A 22,322-nucleotide genomic window follows, 5' to 3' on the forward strand; every position below is an offset into this window, starting at 1 on the left:
TGATTTGAAATAGAGTCTGAGGAGTCAGGTTTACTGTCCAGGCCCAGCTTTTCAAAAGATATCTGATCGGATTTGGCAATCGGATAGGGTTAAATGTTAGAATTTGGATTTTTCTCAACTGAAAAAATGAGATTCTGATCCTCCGGATAGGGATAAGGATTTGGTAAACCAATCTGACCTTTAATCAGGATTGTATGTAGTTTTTGCGTTTTTCAGGAGTATTTTGATCCCACTGGAAGGTGGATTTAGAAAGGTGAAAGGCACTACAACCAATAAATATCAATGTAACTAAAATGAGGAGGTTAAAAAAAATCTGAAAACCAAAGGTTCATTATGTTAAATTGTAGTATAGGTATGTGGTCAGTTGTTATATTGAGAAGTGTCAAATAAATGCATCTACTTACTTAGAAGTGATATGCATGCTCCATTATTTTTTATCAAGGTATATTTATTCATGTAGTACGCATCTCCATTTCCTTATGACAGTGTATAAGTGGTACCACAACCTGACCAATAGTCTGTCAAAGCACTGAAAATCCATCCGGATTATTTGATCTTGATATTGTGGTATCTGGATCAGAATGATCTTTTCCAATTATTTTCTGAAAAACCGTCTCAAAAACAGCCAGATCGATCTGATCCTGGATAGCAAAAAAAAAGGATGTCAGAATCCGGATAATTCTGAAAAACTGGGCCCCATTGTCTCCTCTGGGTCATCCAAAATATCAGTTCATGCATTGTTGTAAGGACCCTTGAAAACACTTATTCAAGAGAAAAACTAAAAAGGCACAGCCCAGATACGTGCATCTCTCTCTCTCTCTCTCTCTCTCTCTCTCTCTCTCTCTCTCTCTCTCTCTCTCTCTCTCTCTCTCTCTCTCTCTCTCTCTCTCTCTTCTCTCGTCTCTCTCTCTCTCTCTCTCTCCTCTCTCTCTCTCCTCTCTCTCTCTCTCTTCTCTCTCTCTTCTCCTCTCTCTCTTTCTCTCTCTTCTCTCTCTCTCTCTCTCTCTCTCTCTCTCTCTCTCTCTCTCTCTCTCCCTCTCCCTCTCTCATCCCTCCCTCCCTCCCTCCCTCCCTCACCTCTTTCTGTGGTGTAGCATTCTCCTCATCTCCTCCCTCCTTCTCAGCAGTGCAGTGGTATCCCTTCTTCTTGAGGATATTACAGATGAGGATCCCCAGGAGTCCCATCACACAGAAGATTGGCACCAGGGCGAACACTGCATACTCTGCACTCTTCTCCTCCGGGCTCCGCACTGCTGTACCGTTCACCGGCAGGCCACCACTGCCCGCCGCACCCTTACCCACCGTACGCACCGCACGCACATGGATAGACTGGGCAGGGGGGGCTGGGTGAGAGATAGCGGGGAGAGAGAAAGCAAGAGAATATGACCCTGTTAAAACCATTATTCCACCAGTGGAAACATAATCACTTCAACTTTCTGTTGGTGTGATATTGATTCTGTCCACACTCACCTCTCACACAGGCCAGGGTGGTGGCTGTCCTCATAGCAGTGGGGTGGAACCTGGTGGCACCAACACAGGCTCATATTAATATCACAACTTAACAATACCATGTTATCATAGCAGTGTATTCATTTCATGGTCCCATAATACATTGACATGTTAGTCATTTAGCAGACGCTCTTATCCAGAGAGACTTACAATTGGTGCATTCATCTTAAGGTAGCTAGGTGAGACAACCACATATCACAGTCCTAGTAAGTAAAACTTTTCCAACTGACCATAAACAGACCATATTTAAAGGTCAACAGTCTATTTCTGTAGAGAGGGGTGGTCCTGGTCGAGGGTAGAGACGTGCTAACCGGGCTATACAGTGAGTGGTCAGGATACTTCAGTGCTACAGTTGGGCTGGTGTGTTTGGATTCTGTTAGTGAGTTTTCAAAACAGTTCTAAACCATTCCAATCCTATTTCACACACTTTCCAAACAAAGCTCACATTTACAACCATTTCTATTTCTGGAGATGAGATCAAGATGTAGGACTGCAGTAATACACCTGTTTACTAAAGCCAGGGCCACACAGAGAGAAACGATTGTGTAGCAGTATTGTTTTACAGCAGAAGAATCAATCAACAGTTTTGCCTGTATCGAATGTGCTTTATGAAGAAAACATGCTTGTTGGCACTTGTTGGACTTGTTTGGCGAATATTGAGATACAAAGGGAGAGGGTAGTTTTTGTCTCCCCATTTTGTCTGTTGTTAATCTTGTTGTTGTTGTATGTGGATACATACCCAGACAGACAGTCTCCGCAGACATTATCAGAGTGTGAGGTACCAGAGGTCACAACCTTTTTGTTGAGGACCCCGCAGGAGGAGTGTGGGCGGCATTGATCAGAGTCATAGGTGTCCGAAAACTTGCCCGCTGGACAAGACTGACAGTGCACCGCCTCGCCTGGCCCCTCGAGCTGCCCGCAAGCCTGGCAGGAGAAAACATCTTCACATCTCAGAACAGAGTACATGAACCACTGTAATTACACACATACACTACAGTCACATAGGGTTCTGTGTTCAATAAGACGTTCCAAAATAACTAACACTGCCGTTCTGGGCAGGAACTAAGATACATTCATTATTTTTGGGTTTCATATGAAAATGTGCACAGAAATTAGACAGACAGACAGACCGACAGACAGACAGACAGATAGATAGATCAGTACTGTCGTAGCAAAACAATCCTGTAGCAACAGGATTTCAACGTTTAGTCCATAATGTTGCTTCATCGGTGGTTAGGCTATTAGCTGGACAAAAGTAGGCTACATGAAAAGTGGAATACTGTCAATATAACCGTGTGTTAACGTGAGTTTTCTGTGAATTTATGTAAATCACAAAGCTCATCTGTACTTCCAGGCTGCAGGAAAATTCTTCAGCAACAAAAGAGTGATCAAATTAAGATCCTACATCTGCATATTAGTCGTATCTAAAATAAGAGCAGACCCACTGGGAACACACTGGTTGAATCAAAGTTGTTTCACCGTCATCTCAACGAAATTACGTTGAACCAATGTGGAGTAGACATTGAATTGACGTCTGTTCCTAGTGGGGTGGTACACATGACTTCCATGTAGAGAGAGGAGAAAGAGGAGAGAGATCGAGGTAGCCTCTGTTGACAGAGGGATCGTTGGTGGTAATGGAGTGGAAGAGAGGGGTGTGGCCTGTATAGTGACAAATAAGTTATAAGAAGACATTTAGGATGACAGGGTGTTGAGAGGTGAGTTAGGATGACAGGGTAATGAAAGGTGAGTTAGGATGACATGGTAATGAGAGGTGAGTTAGGGATCTTATGTCCAACCTTGATTGGCTCCTGGCCACTGGGGCACTCCAGACACACACACCCCTCCCCCCACCGACACTGCACGGCTACAGTCCCTCCAGAGCCAAACACCTGGAATACACACACAGATCAGTGACACAAATAATTAGACACGCGCGCACGCACGCACGCACGCACGCACGCACGCACGCACGCACGCACGCACGCACGCACGCACGCACGCACGCACGCACGCACGCACGCACGCACGCACGCACGCACGCACGCACGCACGCACGCACGCACGCACGCACGCACGCACGCACGCACGCACGCACGCACGCACGCACGCACGCACGCACGCACGCACGCACGCACGCACGCACGCACACACACACGCACACACACACACACACACACACACACACACACACACACACACACACACACACACACACACACACACACACACACACGACGATACGTACTGTGAGAAGGACAAAAGCTGAGCAGCAAAGGTGGTTCCTCATCTTCTTCCAGATATTCTTCTATGAACATATGATCTAGAACAGAGAGAATCATGGGACAACAGGTGAGCTATAGTCAGGGAGGAAATCGAATGCATAATCAAAAGGTTTGGTTTTGCCTGAAGAGATAAAGATCTCTGACTACAGCATTATTCATTACCGTGACAACCCAACATGACACACTCCTGAATCATTACCGTGACAACCCAACATGAACAGCCAGTGTTCATGGACAGTGGACACAGGTCAGACAGTGACACACACGGTATTCTGAGGTGACAGCAGAGCCAAAGATAGATAGTTTGGGCATTGAGGTTTCTAAGAATACATCATATAATTACAGTGCCTTTCGGAAAGTATTCAGACCCCTTGACTTTCCCCACATTTTGTTATGTTACAGCCTTATTCTAAAATTGATCAAATAAAACATTTCCCTCAGCAATCTACACACAATACCCCATAATGACAAAGTGAAAAGAGGTTTTTAGACATTTTTGCAGGTGACCAAGAACCCGATGGTCACTCTGACAGAACACTTTCCGAATGCACTGTATATCACAGTCATGTTACCGCAAACCCATTAAGTAACTACCACTCACATCCTCACATCATACCCTTGCTTCTAGACGTGCACGCATGCACAAACACACACACACCAACCTGTCTACATATCCTCTGGCCAGCTGAAGGACTAAAACAAATAACACCCCCAGGACACACAGTGAAAGGCAGAACTGTGACAGTGAAAGGCAGAACTGTGACAGTGAAAGGTCAGAACTGTGACAGTGAAAGGTCAGAACTGTGACAGTGAAAGGTCAGAACTGTGACAGTGAAAGGTCAGAACTGTGACAGTGAAAGGTCAGAACTGTGACAGTGAAAGGTCAGAACTGTGACAGTGAAAGGTCAGAACTGTGACAGTGAAAGGCAGAACTGTGACAGTGAAAGGTCAGAACTGTGACAGTGAAAGGTCAGAACTGTGACAGTGCGCAGATCATTTCCTTCACACTGGACCAAAGAGTAGATCTAGAGACCTGCTAGGAATGCAATTATCTCTCATACACACACATTTTAGTCATTTAGCAGACACTCTTATCCAGAGCGACTTACAGGAGCAATTAGGGTTAAGTGCCTTGCATCGACAGATTTTTCACATAGTCGGCTTGGGGATTCGAACCAGCGACCTTTTGGTTACTGGCCCAACGCTCTTAACCGCTAGGCTACGTGCCGCCCTACACAAACACACACACTAAACAGTGCCAAAACAATAAATAATAATATTTGCCATTTAACAGACGCTTTTATCCAAAGTGACTTACAGTCATGCATGCATACATTTTATGTACGGGTGGTCCCGGGAATCAAACCCACTACCCTGGCGTTGCTCTACCAACTGAGCTACACTTTAATGACAAAACCTACAGGTAAGCTCTGTGAATCTCTATGAATCTCAAATGACTAATAGATTATGAATGACTGGTCTTCTGTAAGAGAGGTGCATATTACACCATCACCACAATACCAGTAACATGTTGTATCTAGAACTCGAGTCAAATGGGAAAATGACATCCATCTAAGCAGTCATAACACTACAATAACAAGTCTTTAGAACCTTAGGTAACCTGAGTCTGCCAGCTCCAACTATACTTCATTCAGAGGCTGATCCAACCCAAATGTAAAAGGCTCTGCATGGTCAATCCAACGTCTGCGTTGGCCGTGCAGCATTTACGGTGATACGGCCTCTGCAGAAGTCAGGGCATTCATACTTTTTGCGCTTTGTGGAGCAGCACAGAGCTGTTGAATAGAGCTGTTGTGGAGGAGGTTGTCAAGGAAGTGAGTTTGTGTCTATACAAGACCTCCCGCCCCCACCTACCGTCAACCAATCATGTTAATGAAGAGCTATACGGAGCCCTCCGCATTGTTAAACAATTTGGGAGGCACACAGCGATGTGATATGAAGCTCAATTTGGCCTCTGCGTGGCTCCATACGGAGCATCCAACCACATATGATCAAGCATAAATAGGCTTTAAACTAGACATCAGGATTGATGTTTCAATGGAAAAGAGAGTGAGCCGTTTAACTCTCCCGACTTCAAATACCCCATTCCCTCCTTCCCTCTCTCTGCAACGCTCTCTCCCTCCCTCCCTCCCTCCCTCCCTCCTTCTCTGTGCCGTCCCACTGAGACAAAGTGTAACGTTGTCCAGCAGCTAAATAAAGGAACAATTAACTTTCAGAGGATTCCTCTCCTGTCTGTCGTCAATAAAACTGCCTTCCTGACTAAACACACAGAGTTCTAAACGGAGGAGCGAGAGGGAGAAAGAGAGAAAGAGAGAGAGAAAGAGAAAGAGAGATAGAGAGAGAGAGAGAGAGAGAGAGAGAGAGAGAGCGAGAGGCAAACTCACCCAAGACTGGCAGTGGACTTGGACTCAGTTGCCCTAGCAACAGACTGAGGATGCTATGGATGCTGATAGAATGCTGAGTCAGGGAGATACATATACTGTTTGGTTCCCTCTCTTTCTACCACACACACACTGTTCTCTCTCAGTGTGGCAGTGTAGTCCGTGATACAGGCAAAGGGAACGTGCACACACTTACACTGCCTAGTCCTACAGAGCACTCAGAGTGACACACACACACACACACACACTTAGTATTCTCTCTCTTAGGCTAGGCTGGCTGCAGTGTACCTGTGCCTGTGACTGAGTAACTGGCATCACTTATACTGTCCCTCTCACCACAGCCACACCCCTTTCTGCCTACAGACCCACAGGCCCTGCCCCTATACGCTCTCCACCGCCCTCAGCTCACCCATACACACACACATACACACAAGCACGCATAGACACACACACAGTGATTAGGCAGGGTAAAGTGTTGGTTATGACCGCTGACACTAACTAACATGTTTTGCTGTGTGGTCTGGGGGCAACATCACAATGTCCAGTCCTGGGCTCACCTTAAACACACACACGCACACCTGGTGATTTGAATGATGTATGTCTTTGTACGCTATCCCCTACTGCTCCGCACACAGACCTACTAAACATTTTAATATTTACAGTACATCTGCTCTACACAGACCTACTAAACAGTTGGATATTTACAGTACATCTGCTCTACACAGACCTACTAAACAGTTGGATATTTACAGTACATCTGCTCTACACAGACCTACTAAACAGTTGGATATTTACAGTACATCTGCTCTACACAGACCTACTAAACAGTTGGATATTTACAGTACATCTGCTCTACACAGACCTACTAAACAGTTGGATATTTCCAGTACATGGTATTTACAGGGCAGTGGAGTGTGTGTGCGTCTCGGCTGTTAAATAACTTAACACAGGTCTGGAAAGCATCCCCATCCTTTCCTCTGAGAGGAGAGCTGTGGTAGCATTACACACTGCCAGCAACAGGAACAACCCCAAGCTCTTCCAGAAACAACCTCTGCAGACTCATGCCTCCGAGCCAACGCCAAACGGTCTCTCAGTACACACAAGCACATACAAAACATGTAATGAGTTTCTGATTTTGGGCAGAGGACCTAAACCTAAACATGGCCGTTGTGTCAAATGACAGGGTTCCAGATAATCATTTCAGGGACAGGGAGAATGAGAAACTGAGAATTTAAAAACCACCACTTGGAAAAACACAAGAACTATGAGATGGGTTGCCTCTCCAAACTGAGGTGAAGCGAGAGAGGGAAAGATGGATAGAGAGAGAGAAGGATATAGAGGAGAGATTGACAGACAGGCTTACATTAGCCTCCCTGCCGATAGGGCTTTATTTTTAGACCCTTCGTTAAAAGGCTATAAAGGCTGGATGTAGGCTAATTACAGGTCGTTGGCCAGGCATAATGCCACACTGCCTTAAGAAGCTGTGGCTTTGGGAGCACTTGAGAGAAAACCCCTGATATCAATAAAACAACAACCACTATAGAGAGAAGGAAATAAACTGGACCTGCAATTAAGAGTTGCCATTTTGGAACGTGTCAAGTAACAAATTGGAATGATTTGGGAGCATCAGCTCTCCAAGGTGACCTGGTGAGACTTTTAGGAACCACGGGGTGTGAACATTTCTGCTACAGTCCAGCACTAACACCCCTGACGAAACTAATCCACTAACCATCAAGCCCTGATCAAGTGAATCCTTTGAAGGGTCTCCAGGAGTGAAACCAAAGAACATTGACCTAAATGTTTTCTGGTTCATCTCCTATTCTGGTCCACAGCAGACCTTTTAGGTTTCAGTGGGAGTGAAACAGCACTGATACAGCAATCTGAATCCCACCTCCCCAGCATCCATGGAGAACCAAACCATCCCAACCTAACCAGTACTAGTAATGTAACACAGACAGTGACCTGGCCTTGGGTTCATTGTGTCTGCTTGGAGAGAAGGACCCAGAGGATAGTATCAGTCGAGACAGAGGTGACCTGCTGCTTGGGGAGGAAGACCCAGAGGATAGTTACCTGCTCCTGGCTCTACACATCTTCTAACTCTATGGAATGCTGAGGACAACACGTCCAACAGCTGTGTGTGGTGTTGCATCTAAAGCCAGACAACTAAAACTACATCTCACCCCACAGCACCACTGCATGTCTCACTTCCTTTGTCCTGTGTGCACACTCTTAGAAAAAAGGGTTCCGAAAGGGTTCTTCGGCTGTCCCTGTAGGAGAACCCTTTTTGGTTCCAGGTAGAACCCGTTTTGGTTCCAGGTAGAACCCTATGTGTAAAGGTTTCTATATGGAACCCAACAGGGTTCTACCTGAAACCAAAAGGGTTCTAACAGACAGCCGAAGAACCCTTTTAGGTTCTAGACAGCACCTTTTTTTCTAAGAGTGCACATGTCATATCCTGTTTCAATTTTCACCCCATATCAGTTTCTGGACCACTGTACTCCTCTCACTACCCCTCTCTCTCTGTCCCTCCCCTCCCTCCTCTATCCCTCTCACTACCCCTTACTCTCTCTCCTCTCTCTTCCATCCCTCTAAACAATTCAGACTCATTCCCTTTCTCCCTCTCTCATTCTAGTTCTCAGTCTCTCCTCTCTTTCTAGTACTCAGTCTCCTCTCTCTTTCTAGTACTCAGTCTCTCCTCTCTCTTTCTAGTACTCAGTCTCTCCTCTCTCTAGTACTCAGTCTCTCCTCTCTTTCTAGTGCTCAGTCTCTCCTCTCTCTTTCTAGTACTCAGTCGCTCCTCTCTCTTTCTAGTACTCAGTCTCCTCTCTCTTTCTAGTACTCAGTCTCTCCTCTCTCTTTCTAGTACTCAGTCTCTCCTCTCTCTAGTACTCAGTCTCTCCTCTCTTTCTAGTGCTCAGTCTCTCCCCTCTCTTTCTAGTACTCAGTCGCTCCTCTCTCTTTCTAGTACTCAGTCTCCTCTCTCTTTCTAGTACTCAGTCTCTCCTCTATTTCTAGTGCTCAGTCTCTCCTCTCTCTTTCTAGTACTCAGTCTCTCTCTATTTCTAGTACTCAGTCTCTCCTCTCTCTTTCTAGTACTCAGTCTCTCCTCTCTCTTTCTAGTACTCAGTCTCTCCTCTCTCTTTCTAGTACTCACTCTCCTCTCTCTTTCTCTTCATGTATCCGTCTTTCCCTTCTCCTCTGTCAGTGTCTCTATCCTTCTTTCTCTGTCTATAGTCTCTCTATCTCCTTCGGTCTTCCCTCTTCTCTCTACCTCTTTCTGCTTCTGTCTCTCCCTTCATTTCCTCAGTATTGGTCTTGGCCTCAGAGCTGACAGTCCTGTGCTTGTAGTCTATTGTTTGTATTTTTCAGTTTTCATATCCTCCTTGTTTCCCGGCCTGTACCATCCATTTGCCGCGTCGCTTTGAGGGCAGAGAGGCAATGAGAGGCATGCAGAGGTAAAGAGGCAATGAGAGGCACTCATAAATGGAGAGATGGACTGAGGAATAGATGGGGAAGTTACTGGAAATTAACACCTCCAAAAATACACAGGACTATAATAAAGAACCCAACACAAACGCAAAAGATGGGGCTGAAAATGTAAAAAAAACTAAAGCTAGAGAGGAAAAGGAAGTTAAGAACAGTGGGGAGAAGAGGAGGGAGGGAGAAAAGGAGAAATACTATTTAAATCTGGTCAGCTGTGTTAAACAGTAATTATTGGGCTTTGCCAAACTCCCCCATCTTTGTTTGACCAATGGCAAAAATAGGGTGTGATGCCCACTGATTGCCAGTCACATTTTTGTTTTGTTAGCGGGCTAAAAAAAGAATACAAAAGAAAGAATGAATAGATGGCAAAAACATGTGCATCATTCCACAGTGGTTTTGGGTGAAGACTGAAATCACAGCCAAAGTGTCTAAAGCCTTTTTCTGGGGCCATGATGTCATGCTTGGGCTACACTGAGAAAAGCCTTGGGATTAAAGAAGGAGGGATATAGGAGGCATGAAACCACAACAGGAAAAAAGAGTGACTGGAATAGGTCTGTGAGTGCTCTATTTTTTTTTGCTATACAGTTGGTACATTCTCCCCGCCAGCATTCTCCTTCTCTTCTCTTTTTTTGCCTTCTATTGGGGGGGGGGGTGGGGGGGGGGGATTTAATGAGGCACAATCAAGATGATTTCCACACTCTCAGCTGGTGTGTCCACACTCTCAGCTCGTGCAGTGTTTACCTGACGTCTGAGGAGGAGAGGGAAGCCAACCAGATACAAACACAGTCACTTACAGAGACACAGGAGAGACTATGTGATGTCACTGGGGTAAAATTCCACTGGAATGACATGGTGACATCACTCACTCGGAGTGCGACAGAGAGACAAACACACAGAGCCATAGAATTAGCATTAGTGGACAGGATATCCCCTCTACATGACATGCAGTGGTGCCCATGCTCATCACATCACCTCACAAGTCAGTGATTTGCATCCAGTTCTCCGGCAAGCTGGAGTACAACCTCTTATGTCACAATGGAAACAGAAGAGGGACACCAGAGGTGCAAGGACGCTACACGGTCCCCGTTTCCCTCAGCGTGACACACTTAGCAGCCTCTGTCAAGAATTTACAATGAGCTCAGGTTAGGGAAATAATCACATGGCCCCATTGATAGATGCACCATATCTACAGTGAGCTCTAAAAGTATTTGGACGGTGACAATGTTGTTGTTGTTTTGGCTTTGTATTTCAGCACTTTGGATTTGAAATGATACAATGACTATGAGGTTCATATGAAGACTGACAGCTTTCATTTGAGGGTATTTTCATCCATACGTGTGAACCGTTTAGAAATTATAGCACTTTTTGTACATAGCTCGCCCATTTTAGAGAACCAAAAGTATTGGGACAAATTCACTTATATGTGTATTAAAGTAGTCCAAAGTTTAATATTTGGTCCCATTTTCCTAGCACGAAATGATTACATCAAGCTTGTGACTCTACAAACTTGTTGGACGCATTTGCTGTTTGTATTGGTTGTGTTTCAGATTATTTTGTGCCCAACAGAAATGAATGGTAAATAATGTATTGTGCCATTTTGGAGTCACATTAATTGTAAATAAGATGTTTCTAAACACTTTTACATGAATGTAGATGCTACCATGATTACGGATAGTCCTGAATGAATTTTGAATATGAGTGAGAAAGTTAGACGCACAAATATCATACCCCCCAAAAAATGCTAACCTCCCTTGTTATTGTAATGGTGAGAGGTTAGCATGTCGTGGGGATATGACACATGTGCGTCTTTCTCACTCATTATTCAGGATTCATTCAGGATTATCCGTAATCATGGTAACATCCACATTCATGCAGAAGTATTTAGAAACATATTATATTCTTATTTACAATAAAAGTGACTCCAAAATGACACAATACATTATTTACCATTCATTTCTATTGGGCACAAAATAATCTGAAACACAACCAAAACAAACAGCAAATGCGTCCAACAAGTTTGTAGAGTCACAAGCTTGATGAAATCATTGCACACTAGGAATATCTATACAAGGCATTTTTAACAGGTTTCAAGTGATGAGGAAAAGGCCCACACTTACATTGAGGGAGTATGTTTAGGTGAATGTGTTCGTATTCTTCCCTTTAGCGTTACAGACATAAACATAGGATCTAAATTAATACCTTATGCTAGAACAACTCAATACCTATGGAGCTGGATTCCTGGCCAATTCGCCAATGGTGTTAAATTCATTACCTAGAATGTAGCCACAGAAACTGAAATTACTTTTACGCACACAAGCATGCACATACACATGACATCACTTTGAGGCACAGACACTGCTGGAGAACGAGTGAAAATAAGAAAAACGATGAGACTATGAGAGCGGGGAAATCGTTAATGACAGCCTGGAACAATCAGCATTCTCGGGGGAAAGTCCCACCCTCTATGCGGTGGGACGGTGGTGAAGGCTTCGGGGGAGATTTTGGTGTACAGGAGACAATTCAGATGGTGGCCATCATGTTCAGAAAATGCATTTAATGTCCTAACAGTCACCTGATACGATTGATCAGATGGCTCAATGGCCCTAAGGTCTCAACATATAGTCATTCTGAATGTATACATGCATCATCACAGACATTGGGTAATATGAGACTGATAACACTTTCAACAACTTTCAATTGAACAAAGATTGCAGGTGTCTGGGAATGTCTGAGGAGAGTTCTCTTATCTCAGTAGGAAAATACAGTTTCACACTAAATGTCTTGATAATGTCCTTTATTACATACTGGGCCTCAGGGATACCAGAGTAAAGGTCAATCCAGTGTGTCCACAGCCGAACCCTTCAGTGGGAATGAGGGGCGTCATGCAGCAATTATTTTAGAGGGGGCACAAAGTACGTGAGGATGGAGGGAGGGTGGTCTGGACCGGAGGGTGGATGGGAGGGGGGCTTTACATTTTTCAAACACCTTAAACAGCTTTTTCCTGCAACCTAGAGCCATAATCATCATGCCTAATTCTGTTTTTTTTTTTTTATGTTGATTTTTTCTGCATAGGTTATCTGAGCATACCTCTATACCTGTTCAATTGTCATTTCAATTAATGATGCACATTGATTCTTTAAGAACTTTTAAATAACATCTCAATATACTGCCCTAACATGCCTAGGATATTACATCCACATTACAACAGAGTACATGGGATTATACCACACATCATCAATACAGGCACATATCATTAATACACACATCATGATATTGTCATAAGGTGCTAGATTACATTTAAAGCAAGTATTTTTCTGCATATCTAAGCATACCTCTTGAGCCGTCTGTATCTTCCTGACTGGTATTTTATAAACTACGTAAATAGAGTATGCATCTCTATAAAAAGCATCTCTGCTAAAATATGGGTAAAAGATTTAAAGGAATCAGTACTTTTCAGTGTGCCTCCTTCGCAAAATACTGTTGACAGATCTTTTTATAAATAATTATGATAAAACATTGGCTTAAAAATGAAGTTTAGTAATTAATTTAACATCAGAAAAATAAAAAAAACAGACAAATCTGAGGGGGCATATAACTTTGTGCCCCCCTATGGGCATGACTCCTCTGGTGGGAATGATAACCAGCTCACGGGAATGTTAAATGACTCAATGAGTGTGTGTGTATATATGTAGACTGTGTTTATGAGCAGGGCTTTAGTCATGGGTGTTACAGTCAAGGCAGGTGGTACTTTCCTCATCTCTTCTCTTCTCTTAACTATCAGTTTGCCTCCTACAGTTTGCCCCCATTTCACACACATATACTTATGCATCATAAACATTTTAGTTGGGTTCAATATCTTTATGAAAAATATGCTGCCTGCAGAAATACAAGGTCTCAATTTTCTGCTGTGTTGAATGCCATCTCATTACTTGGTGGTTGTTTAAGCATCAAACATGGCTGCCGAAATAGTCACATGAATGACTGAGGCTAGGCTCCAAACCATCACAGAAAATCCTGTTCTGCCTGGTCACAAAGGACTGGAAGTTAGGCTTGACTGTGTATGTGTATACAGTGAGGGAAAAAAGTATTTGATCCCCTGCTGATTTTGTAAGTTTGCCCACTGACAAAGACATGATCAGTCTATAATTTTAACGGTAGGTTTATTTGAACAGTGAGAGACAGAATAACAACAACAAAATCCAGAAAAAACGCATGTCAAAAATTTTATAAATTGATTTGTATTTTAATGAGGGAAATAAGTATTTGACCCCTCTGCAAAACATGACTTAGTACTTGGTGGCAAAACCCTTGTTGGCAATCACAGAGGTCAGACGTTTCTTGTAGATGGCCACCAGGTTTGCACACATCTCAGGAAAGATTTTGTTCCACTCCTCTTTGCAGATCTTCTCCAAGTCATTAAGGTTTTGAGGCTGACGTTTGGCAACTCGTACCTTCAGCTCCCTCCACAGATTTTCTATGGGATTAAGGTCTGGAGACTGGCTAGGCCACTCCAGGTCCTTAATGTGCTTCTTCTTGAGCCACTCCTTTGTTGCCTTGGCCATGTGTTTTGGTTCATTGTCATGCTGGAATACCCATCCACGACCCATTTTCAATGCCCTGGCTGAGGGAAGGAGGTTCTCACCCAAGATTTGATGGTACATGGCCCCGTCCATCGTCCCTTTGATGCGGTGAAGTTGTCCTGTCCCCTTAGCAGAAAAACACCCCCAAAGCATGTTTCCACCTCCATGTTTGACGGTGGGGATGGTGTTCTTGGGGTCATAGGCAGCATTCCTCCTCCAAACACGGTGAGTTGAGTTGATGCCAAAGAGCTCGATTTTGGTCTCATCTGACCACAACACTTTCACCCAGTTCTCCTCTGAATCATTCAGATGTTAATTGGCAAACTTCAGACAGCACTGTATATGTGCTTTCTTGAGCAGGGGGACCTTGCGGGCGCTGCAGGACTTCAGTCCTTCGCGGGGTAGTGTGTTACCAATTGTTTTCTTGGTGACTCTGGTCACAGCTGCCTTGAGATCATTGACAAGATCCTCCCGTGTAGTTCTGGGCTGATTCCTCACCGTTCTCATGATCATTGCAACTCCACGAGGTGAGATCTTGCATGGAGCCCCAGGCCGAGGGAGATTGACAGTTATTTTATGTTTCTTCCATTTGCGAATAATCGCACCAACTGTTGTCACCTTCTCACCAAGCTGCTTGGCGATGGTCTTGTAGCCCTTTCCAGCCTTGTGTAGGTCTACAATCTTGTCCCTGACATCCTTGGAGAGCTCTTTGGTCTTGGCCATGGTGGAGAGTTTGGAATCTGATTGATTGATTGCTTCTGTGGACAGGTGTCTTTTATACAGGTAACAAGCTGAGATTAGGAGTACTCCCTTTAAGAGTGTGCTCCTAATCTCAGCTCGTTACCTGTATAAAAGACACCTGGGAGCCAGAAATCTTTCTGATTGAGAAGGGGTCAAATACTTATTTCCCTCATTAAAATGCAAATCAATATAACATTTTTGACATGCGTTTTTCTGGATTTTTTTGTTGTTATACTGTCTCTCACTGTTCAAATACACCTACCATTAAAATTATAGATGAATCATTTCTTTGTCATTGGGCAAACGTACAAAATCAGCAGGGGATCAAGTACTTTTTTCCCTCACTGTATGTGTGTGTGTGTGTGATTAGGTTTGGCTGGACGTAGCTGTGGCCACATCTTGCTCATTTTTGTCAGCATATATTATATTATCCCCTCCCATCTCCTGGATTCACCCAATCAAATTAACAGAAGAGAGAGCAGAAAAGAGCAGAAAAGCCTTTGGTTATCTTTTTTTTTTTTTATCAGAGGAAATTGAGATGTGGTTAATCAGGTGTGTGTGTGTGTGTGTGTGTGTGTGCATGTGTGCTTTTGTGTGTCTATTTTATGGAATTCCAGATCCTAATTCCAGAACCTAATTCCAATGCAGTTTTAATGAGCATCCCCTGAAAGTTGGAATTCTGCTGCGTGTCTAAAACCGAGATCACTCTGATCACTGGGATACAGCGTTCCGGGTTTGGGAATAATTCCCCTCTGGCACGTGTCTCAGAGTCTCTGGAATAGTTCCCCCTCTGATCACTGGGATACAGCGTTCCAGTTCGGAAATAGTTCCCCTCTGGCTCATGTCGCAGAGTCTCTCCTTCAATTACAATGTTCCTGAGCCCTGCATCCACAGAACTGGGCCCAGGTCGAATTCAGACTCGGGATTGAAGTGGGAATTTCCTTGGCAGGGATATTCCTGGCTGACATTGGGATGGGGACCGCAGTGGCACGGGCCGACTGGATGTGTTCCCAACTGCTCCATTTATGGATGGCAGGACTGACGGATGGCTTGATTACAGCCCAGCCATGCCCCTGTATCCAACACACACACGCAGGCCAAAATGGTTTTAAGTCAGGGTATAAAACGTTTTCAAGATGTGTAGGAGAGTCAAAGTAAGATCCACAATTCCCAAAGAATATACCTGACCCGTTAACTATTACAATAGATAATGTATCACTTTGTACAGTGTGTGTGTGTTCCCAGTGAGTACAGTGTAATGTATGTAGGTTAGGTTGGCTTCCTCCTCTTGTCCCAAATCCTCATAGAGGTGAGAGGCTGCAGTAAGCTTCCTGTTGGATACAGTTGCTGTTGGAGTAACCACAGTTACAGTCACTATCAGCTGGGACATTTAAGAGCTTGATTGTGGTGTCTCCTCTTTTCTGTCTATCTGCCTGCCTGTCTGCCCGTCTCTCTGTCTGCCTGTCTGGGAGTGCTGGGTGACCACCTTACAGAGGCTTTGGGTTCCTCATGAGACCTCAAAAGGTGACACTCCTTTCCTGCCATCCCTCCTTTGCACTCTACCTCAGTTTTCGTCCCACTGTTCTTAACCTCTTCCTTTCCCTCCTCCTTGAGACAAGACATTCACTCAAAGAAATTACAAACTCCCAAACCAATACGGGAATACAAACTCCCAAACCAATACGGGAATACAAACTCCCAAACCAATACGGGAATACAAACTCCCAAACCAATACGGGAATACAAACTCCCAAACCAATACGGGAATACAAACTCCCAAACCAATACGGGAATACAAACTCCCAAACCAATACGGGAATACAAACTCACAAACCAATAAGGGAATACAAACTCCCAAACCAATACGGGAATACAAACTCACAAACCAATAAGGGAATACAAACTCCCAAACCAATACGGGAATACAAACTCACAAACCAATACGGTAATACAAACTCCCAAACCAATAAGGGAATACAAACTCCCAAACCAATACGGGAATACAAACTCCCAAACCAATACGGGAATACAAACTCCCAAACCAATACGGGAATACAAACTCCCAAACCAATACGGGAATACAAACTCCCAAACCAATACGGGAATACAAACTCACAAACCAATACGGTAATACAAACTCCCAAACCAATAAGGGAATACAAACTCCCAAACCAATACGGGAATACAAACTCCCAAACCAATACAGGAATACAAACTCACAAACCAATAAGGGAATACAAACTCCCAAACCAATACAGGAATACAAACTCACAAACCAATAAGGGAATTCAAACTCCCAAACCAATAAGGGAATACAAACTCACAAACCAATAAGGGAATACAAACTCCCAAACCAATACGGGAATACAAACTCACAAACCAATAAGGGAATACAAACTCCCAAACCAATACGGGAATAAAAACTCACAAACCAATAAGGGAATACAAACTCCCAAACCAATAAGGGAATACAAACTCCCAAATCAATACGGGAATACAAACTCCCAAACCAATAAGGGAATACAAACTCACAAACCAATAAGGGAATACAAACTCCCACATTGACACACCCTCCTCTATATCCAGGCCGTGCTTGGCTCACCCATTCTCTACCAGAAAGTATTGGGGTGAACCTTTCTCATTTCAGGCCCAGAGGTTTCCTGGTCAGGTCACAAAGCCCTACACTTTACATAACCAGTCCTACCCCAGGCCACTAGCAGGGAGTCCCACAGACAGACAGACACAAAGAGAGAGGAGTGAGTTATGAAAGACCCTCTCCTTTCCTCAGCTGCAGTGGGAGGGGTCCTATTTATATAACCAAGCAGGAATTTGGCCCTTCACAATGGAACTTTCTGCAAAGAATTTGGCCTGCATGATAACATGACTCCCCTCCTCTTGGAGAAAGCTTCAGGAGCACCAGTGTCTGTGTCCATAGTACACATGTGTGTGTGTGTCCATAGTACACATGTGTGTGTGTGTCCATAGTACACATGTGTGTGTGTGTCCATAGTACACATGTGTGTGTGTGTCCATAGTACACATGTGTGTGTGTGTCCATAGTACACGTGTGTGTGTGTGTGTGTATCAGTAAAACAGAGGGTTGTGTATGTGTCAGTGACGTTAACACTGAAATAGTATGTCCTCCTCTGGGGACATCAAACACTTTAATCACTGCTGGGCCGTTTGCCTTTTGTGGGCAACGACAGGAGATGGTTTTAAGAGGAATTAAATGTCTAAAATAGTGGCTGGTTAAAGTCTGTGGCCAGTTAAATGACACCCATGAGATAGATTCACAGTTCTGCACCGGGGCAATCCATGGTTTGCCAAAATGCACACAGACAAATATATATTACAGATAGGCCTAAGTTGAATGGCAAACACACCCAGTAGGCAAGACACTACAATGATGGAACAATTATGGCATAATTAGTAGGTCACACCTGTGGATAGCGTCTGAGACTAACCGTGAATTGTTATTCACTGCTGGAAAACACTGCTGAAAATAACAACGCATCAAAAACTAAATCAACGAAAACAATTTATTGTTGATACAATATTTAATTGTTCTCTCTGCAACTGCTTTGGGCTGGTATCACTGGCCCAGATAAAGCCTCTTGTACCAAAATCCACTTAAGACTATGATAGTTTGGGTCTATAGACATCTATGGTATCAAAGTTATATCAGATGACTATGGTAGTACCACAGTTAACTCCATTTAAATATGTTGGAGTCACAGGCATGTAATTCAAGTTCAGTCTAACATAAACCTATCAATGATATACATGTATATACACTGATATATATACACTGAACAAAAATACAAACGCAACATGCAACAATTTCAAAGATCTTACTAGATTTGACTGAATTACAGTTCATATATGGAAATCAGTTAATTGAAATAAATGTATTTGGCCCTAATCTATGGATTTCACATGACTGGGAACACAGATATGCATCTGTTGGTCACAGATACCTTAAAAATAAAGGTAGGGGCGTGGATCAGAAAACAGTCAGTATCTGGTGTGACCACCATTTGCCTCATGCAGTGTGACACATCTCCTTCGCATAGAGTTGATCAGGCTGTTGATTGTGGCCTGTGGAATGTTGTCCCACTCCTCTTCAATGGCTGTGCAAAGTTACTGGATATTGGAACTGGAACACGCTGTCGTACACGTCGATCCAGAGCATCCCAAACATGCTCAATGGGTGGCATGTCTGTTGAGTATGCAGGCCATGGAAGAACTGGGACATTTTCAGCTTTCAGGAATTGTGTACAGATCTTTGTGACATGGGGCCGTGCATTATCATTCTGAAACATGAGGTGATGGTGGCGGATGAATGGCACGACAATGGGCCTCAGGATCTCGTCACGGTTTCTCTTTGCATTCAAACTGCCATCGATAAAATGCAATTGTGTTCGTTGTCCGTAGCTTATGCCTGCCCATACCATAACCCCACCGCTACCATGGGAACATTCGATTCTCTGGCAGCAGCTCTGGTGGACATTCCTGCAGTCAACACGCCAATTGCACGCTACCTCAAAACTTGAGACAACTGTGGCATTATGTTGTGTGACAAAACTGCCCTAAAAATGGTCAAAGACTCCAGCCACCCTAGTCATAGACTGTTCTCTCTGCTACCGCACGGCAAGCGGTACCGGAGCGCCAAGTCTAGGTCTAAAAGTCTTCTTAACAGCTTCTACCCCCAAGCCATAAGACTCCTGAACAGCTCATCAAATGGCTACCCGGACTATTTGCATTGTTCCCCCCACACTAGTTGACTGACAGGGGCGCTGTTTTGAAGCCACCACACCTCCATCTTGGCAATCCCCCACCATCGTAAAAAATATTTAGAAATGCATTTATTGATGTCTACATTTGTTTTTGCCACGTTTATTATATTACAGACACATTAATACATACTTTTAAATTATATTATGTGAGCTAAATATAAAAAAGTAAAAAATATATATACACTAATATTTTCCTTAAAGTATAACTTTTAGAAGGTGACTGTCCCCACTGCAACAACAAAAATAGTTAAATACATGTAATTTTGTCCTTGAAACAAATATTGGAATTCTACTGTACTTGAAATAATATAGAATTGCATTGATTCCTATGGAGGACTGCTCCTTCTGGGGAGTGCCAATATGGCCGACCGGTGGCTTCAAAGCCTCTCATTGGCCAATACACAGCAACAGCAATCCAGGTTTATACATAATTGAAACCTACCTGTGGATTTATTTAGTCTCGGTCTGTGATACCAACCCGTAGTGACAAATAGTCTATTCACTGAGGTCATCACTAGTTACCACAGCCACAAAGTAATAAACCCCGCCTATTTGTATAATTTATCTTCTTAAAATATGATTTTAAACCTAACCTTAACCACACTGCTAACGTTATGCCTAACCCTGACCTTAAATGAAGACCAAAAAGCTCATTGTAGTTGCAATAAATGTATACGATAGTCAATTTTGACCTTGTGGCTGTGATAATTAGTGGAAACCCTGAAATTCAGATCCAGCACGGAAAGGGGATTATTGGGTTCCACCCATGATTAATAGGCTACAAGTGAGGTCATCACGCACCCATGCGTGGCAGTGCGTGGTGGAGCGCGAGGGGAGGCATGCGCCTCAGTTAGGCGATAGTTACAAGACCATAGTTACAATATAATGGATCACATCTCACGTACAACGTGTCACTCACAGACGGTCGGAGAGTTTAGAAGTGAGTTGAGAAAATTAGACAGAAGGACCTCTTAAGTTTTGACAACTTTCTAACTATGAAAATCTATGTTTAGTGTGCCTTAACAACAACTTATACAATTTTCATGATGTATTATGGATATAGCCCAGCCTTGGCTACTGCTCAAATTCATCTAGGCTATATGCGACACACGAGTCATAAAGACATGGCATCATACGCTGTCCATATTTCCACTCGCAATGTGACATTGTAGCATTGCTGACTAGGGAACAGCATTGCCTGCTGTGGCTGGGGAGATGTATCTCACAAAATGCGCCAATTACTTTCATTTTACTATCCCACAGACTCAGACAGAGCAACACAATACACAGACACCACCAAAATATGCTACACTAGCCTATTCTAAACATGGACTTCATAACAAAATTATGATATTGGGATAAACTTGAACAAGAGCATCAACTCGTGGTGACATCGTTTCAGTGAATATAACCAAACAAAGTGGTACATATACTTCCCATCCTTATAGAGCTCCAAAATTATAGGCTATTAACAAAATGGGGGGAACTATTGCATGTTATAGCAAGATAATAAAACACCACAAATGCTATTCAATTTAATCGAAAGTGAAACGTCTTCATTGTAAGAACCAGCTCTACAAGTACAAGCTATAGCCTATAGAAATGGGCTAATTGAGGTAATATTACTATGAATTGGAGAAATGCGTCGTAAAACATTCTAAAGGCTGTCAAACCAATAGCAGAACAGACAGACAAAGAGGCTCTAACATGAAACAAGCAAAATCATAAACGAAAAGTTTATACACTTACCAGATTGGTGGTTAAATCAGTGGTCTGGGACGATCATTGTCAGATATTCGCGTACGCTGTATATATAAGGGATATTTTAAAAACATAAAAATAAAATGCCGGTAGGAAGTAGGGCTACCCCTCGCGAGTTCTCTGATCCAGAAATTTAAATACAGTAAAGCAGCTACGTCATTGGCTAAAACCCGTGTGGCGCGCGCGGGCCCCCTTATTTCCCCCCTATTTTCTTTCCCTGCGCCTCCTCTGCTGCTGAACTCATCACGAGTCAATGCGGGGAATCCACGCGCACCGGGACGGCAACGCCGGTGAGTTAACGGGACCGGGAGCCATCTGTCGGTATTCATCCGCATCGCCTCTTAGTAGCTTGCCCGCGCATCAATCAGGGCGCCTAAAACGTTGCTATGACGACATAGGCTGGCATACATAGTTTACACAACAGACCACCTAACTTTACTAACCTTACTGACTTGGCCTATAGGCTGCTTGTACTAGACTACTAAATGACTTGATAAAAGATCAAGAATGTCTTTGCCATGACTTAAAGGGTGTAGCCTATGCAAAAACAATGCTTGCACTGTACATGACACTGGGCCTTATATAATATAATAATATAATATGCCATTTAGCAGATGCTTTTATCCAAAGCGACTTACAGTCATGTGTGCATACATTTTTACGTATGGGTGGTCCCGGGGATCGAACCCACTACCCTGGCGTTACAAGCGCCATGCTCTATAAGTCAAAGAGCCTGTCATGGTTTAGAGAATGGTTACTAAAAGGATGGGA

At 43.6% G+C, this 22,322-nt stretch overlaps 1 protein-coding gene across 1 annotated transcript; it reads right to left on the reverse strand.

Moving 5' to 3' along the window:
• Positions 1 to 1,077: 1,077 nt before the first annotated feature.
• LOC311126727 (tumor necrosis factor receptor superfamily member 19L-like) lies at positions 1,078 to 21,620 on the reverse strand (the record flags this gene model as incomplete). Its single annotated transcript, XM_084200718.1, has 6 exons — positions 21,540 to 21,620; positions 3,755 to 3,829; positions 3,306 to 3,398; positions 2,249 to 2,433; positions 1,471 to 1,520; positions 1,078 to 1,343 (listed from the first exon to the last, which is right to left on the reverse strand). Coding segments are annotated over exons 2-6 (636 nt in total), but the record flags the coding sequence as incomplete, so codon positions are not given.
• Positions 21,621 to 22,322: the final 702 nt, after the last annotated feature.

This window comes from Coregonus lavaretus (genome assembly GCF_964263955.1).
Source record: "Coregonus lavaretus genome assembly, contig: HAP1_SCAFFOLD_1738, whole genome shotgun sequence".
Classification (NCBI taxonomy): Eukaryota; Metazoa; Chordata; class Actinopteri; order Salmoniformes; family Salmonidae; genus Coregonus; species Coregonus lavaretus.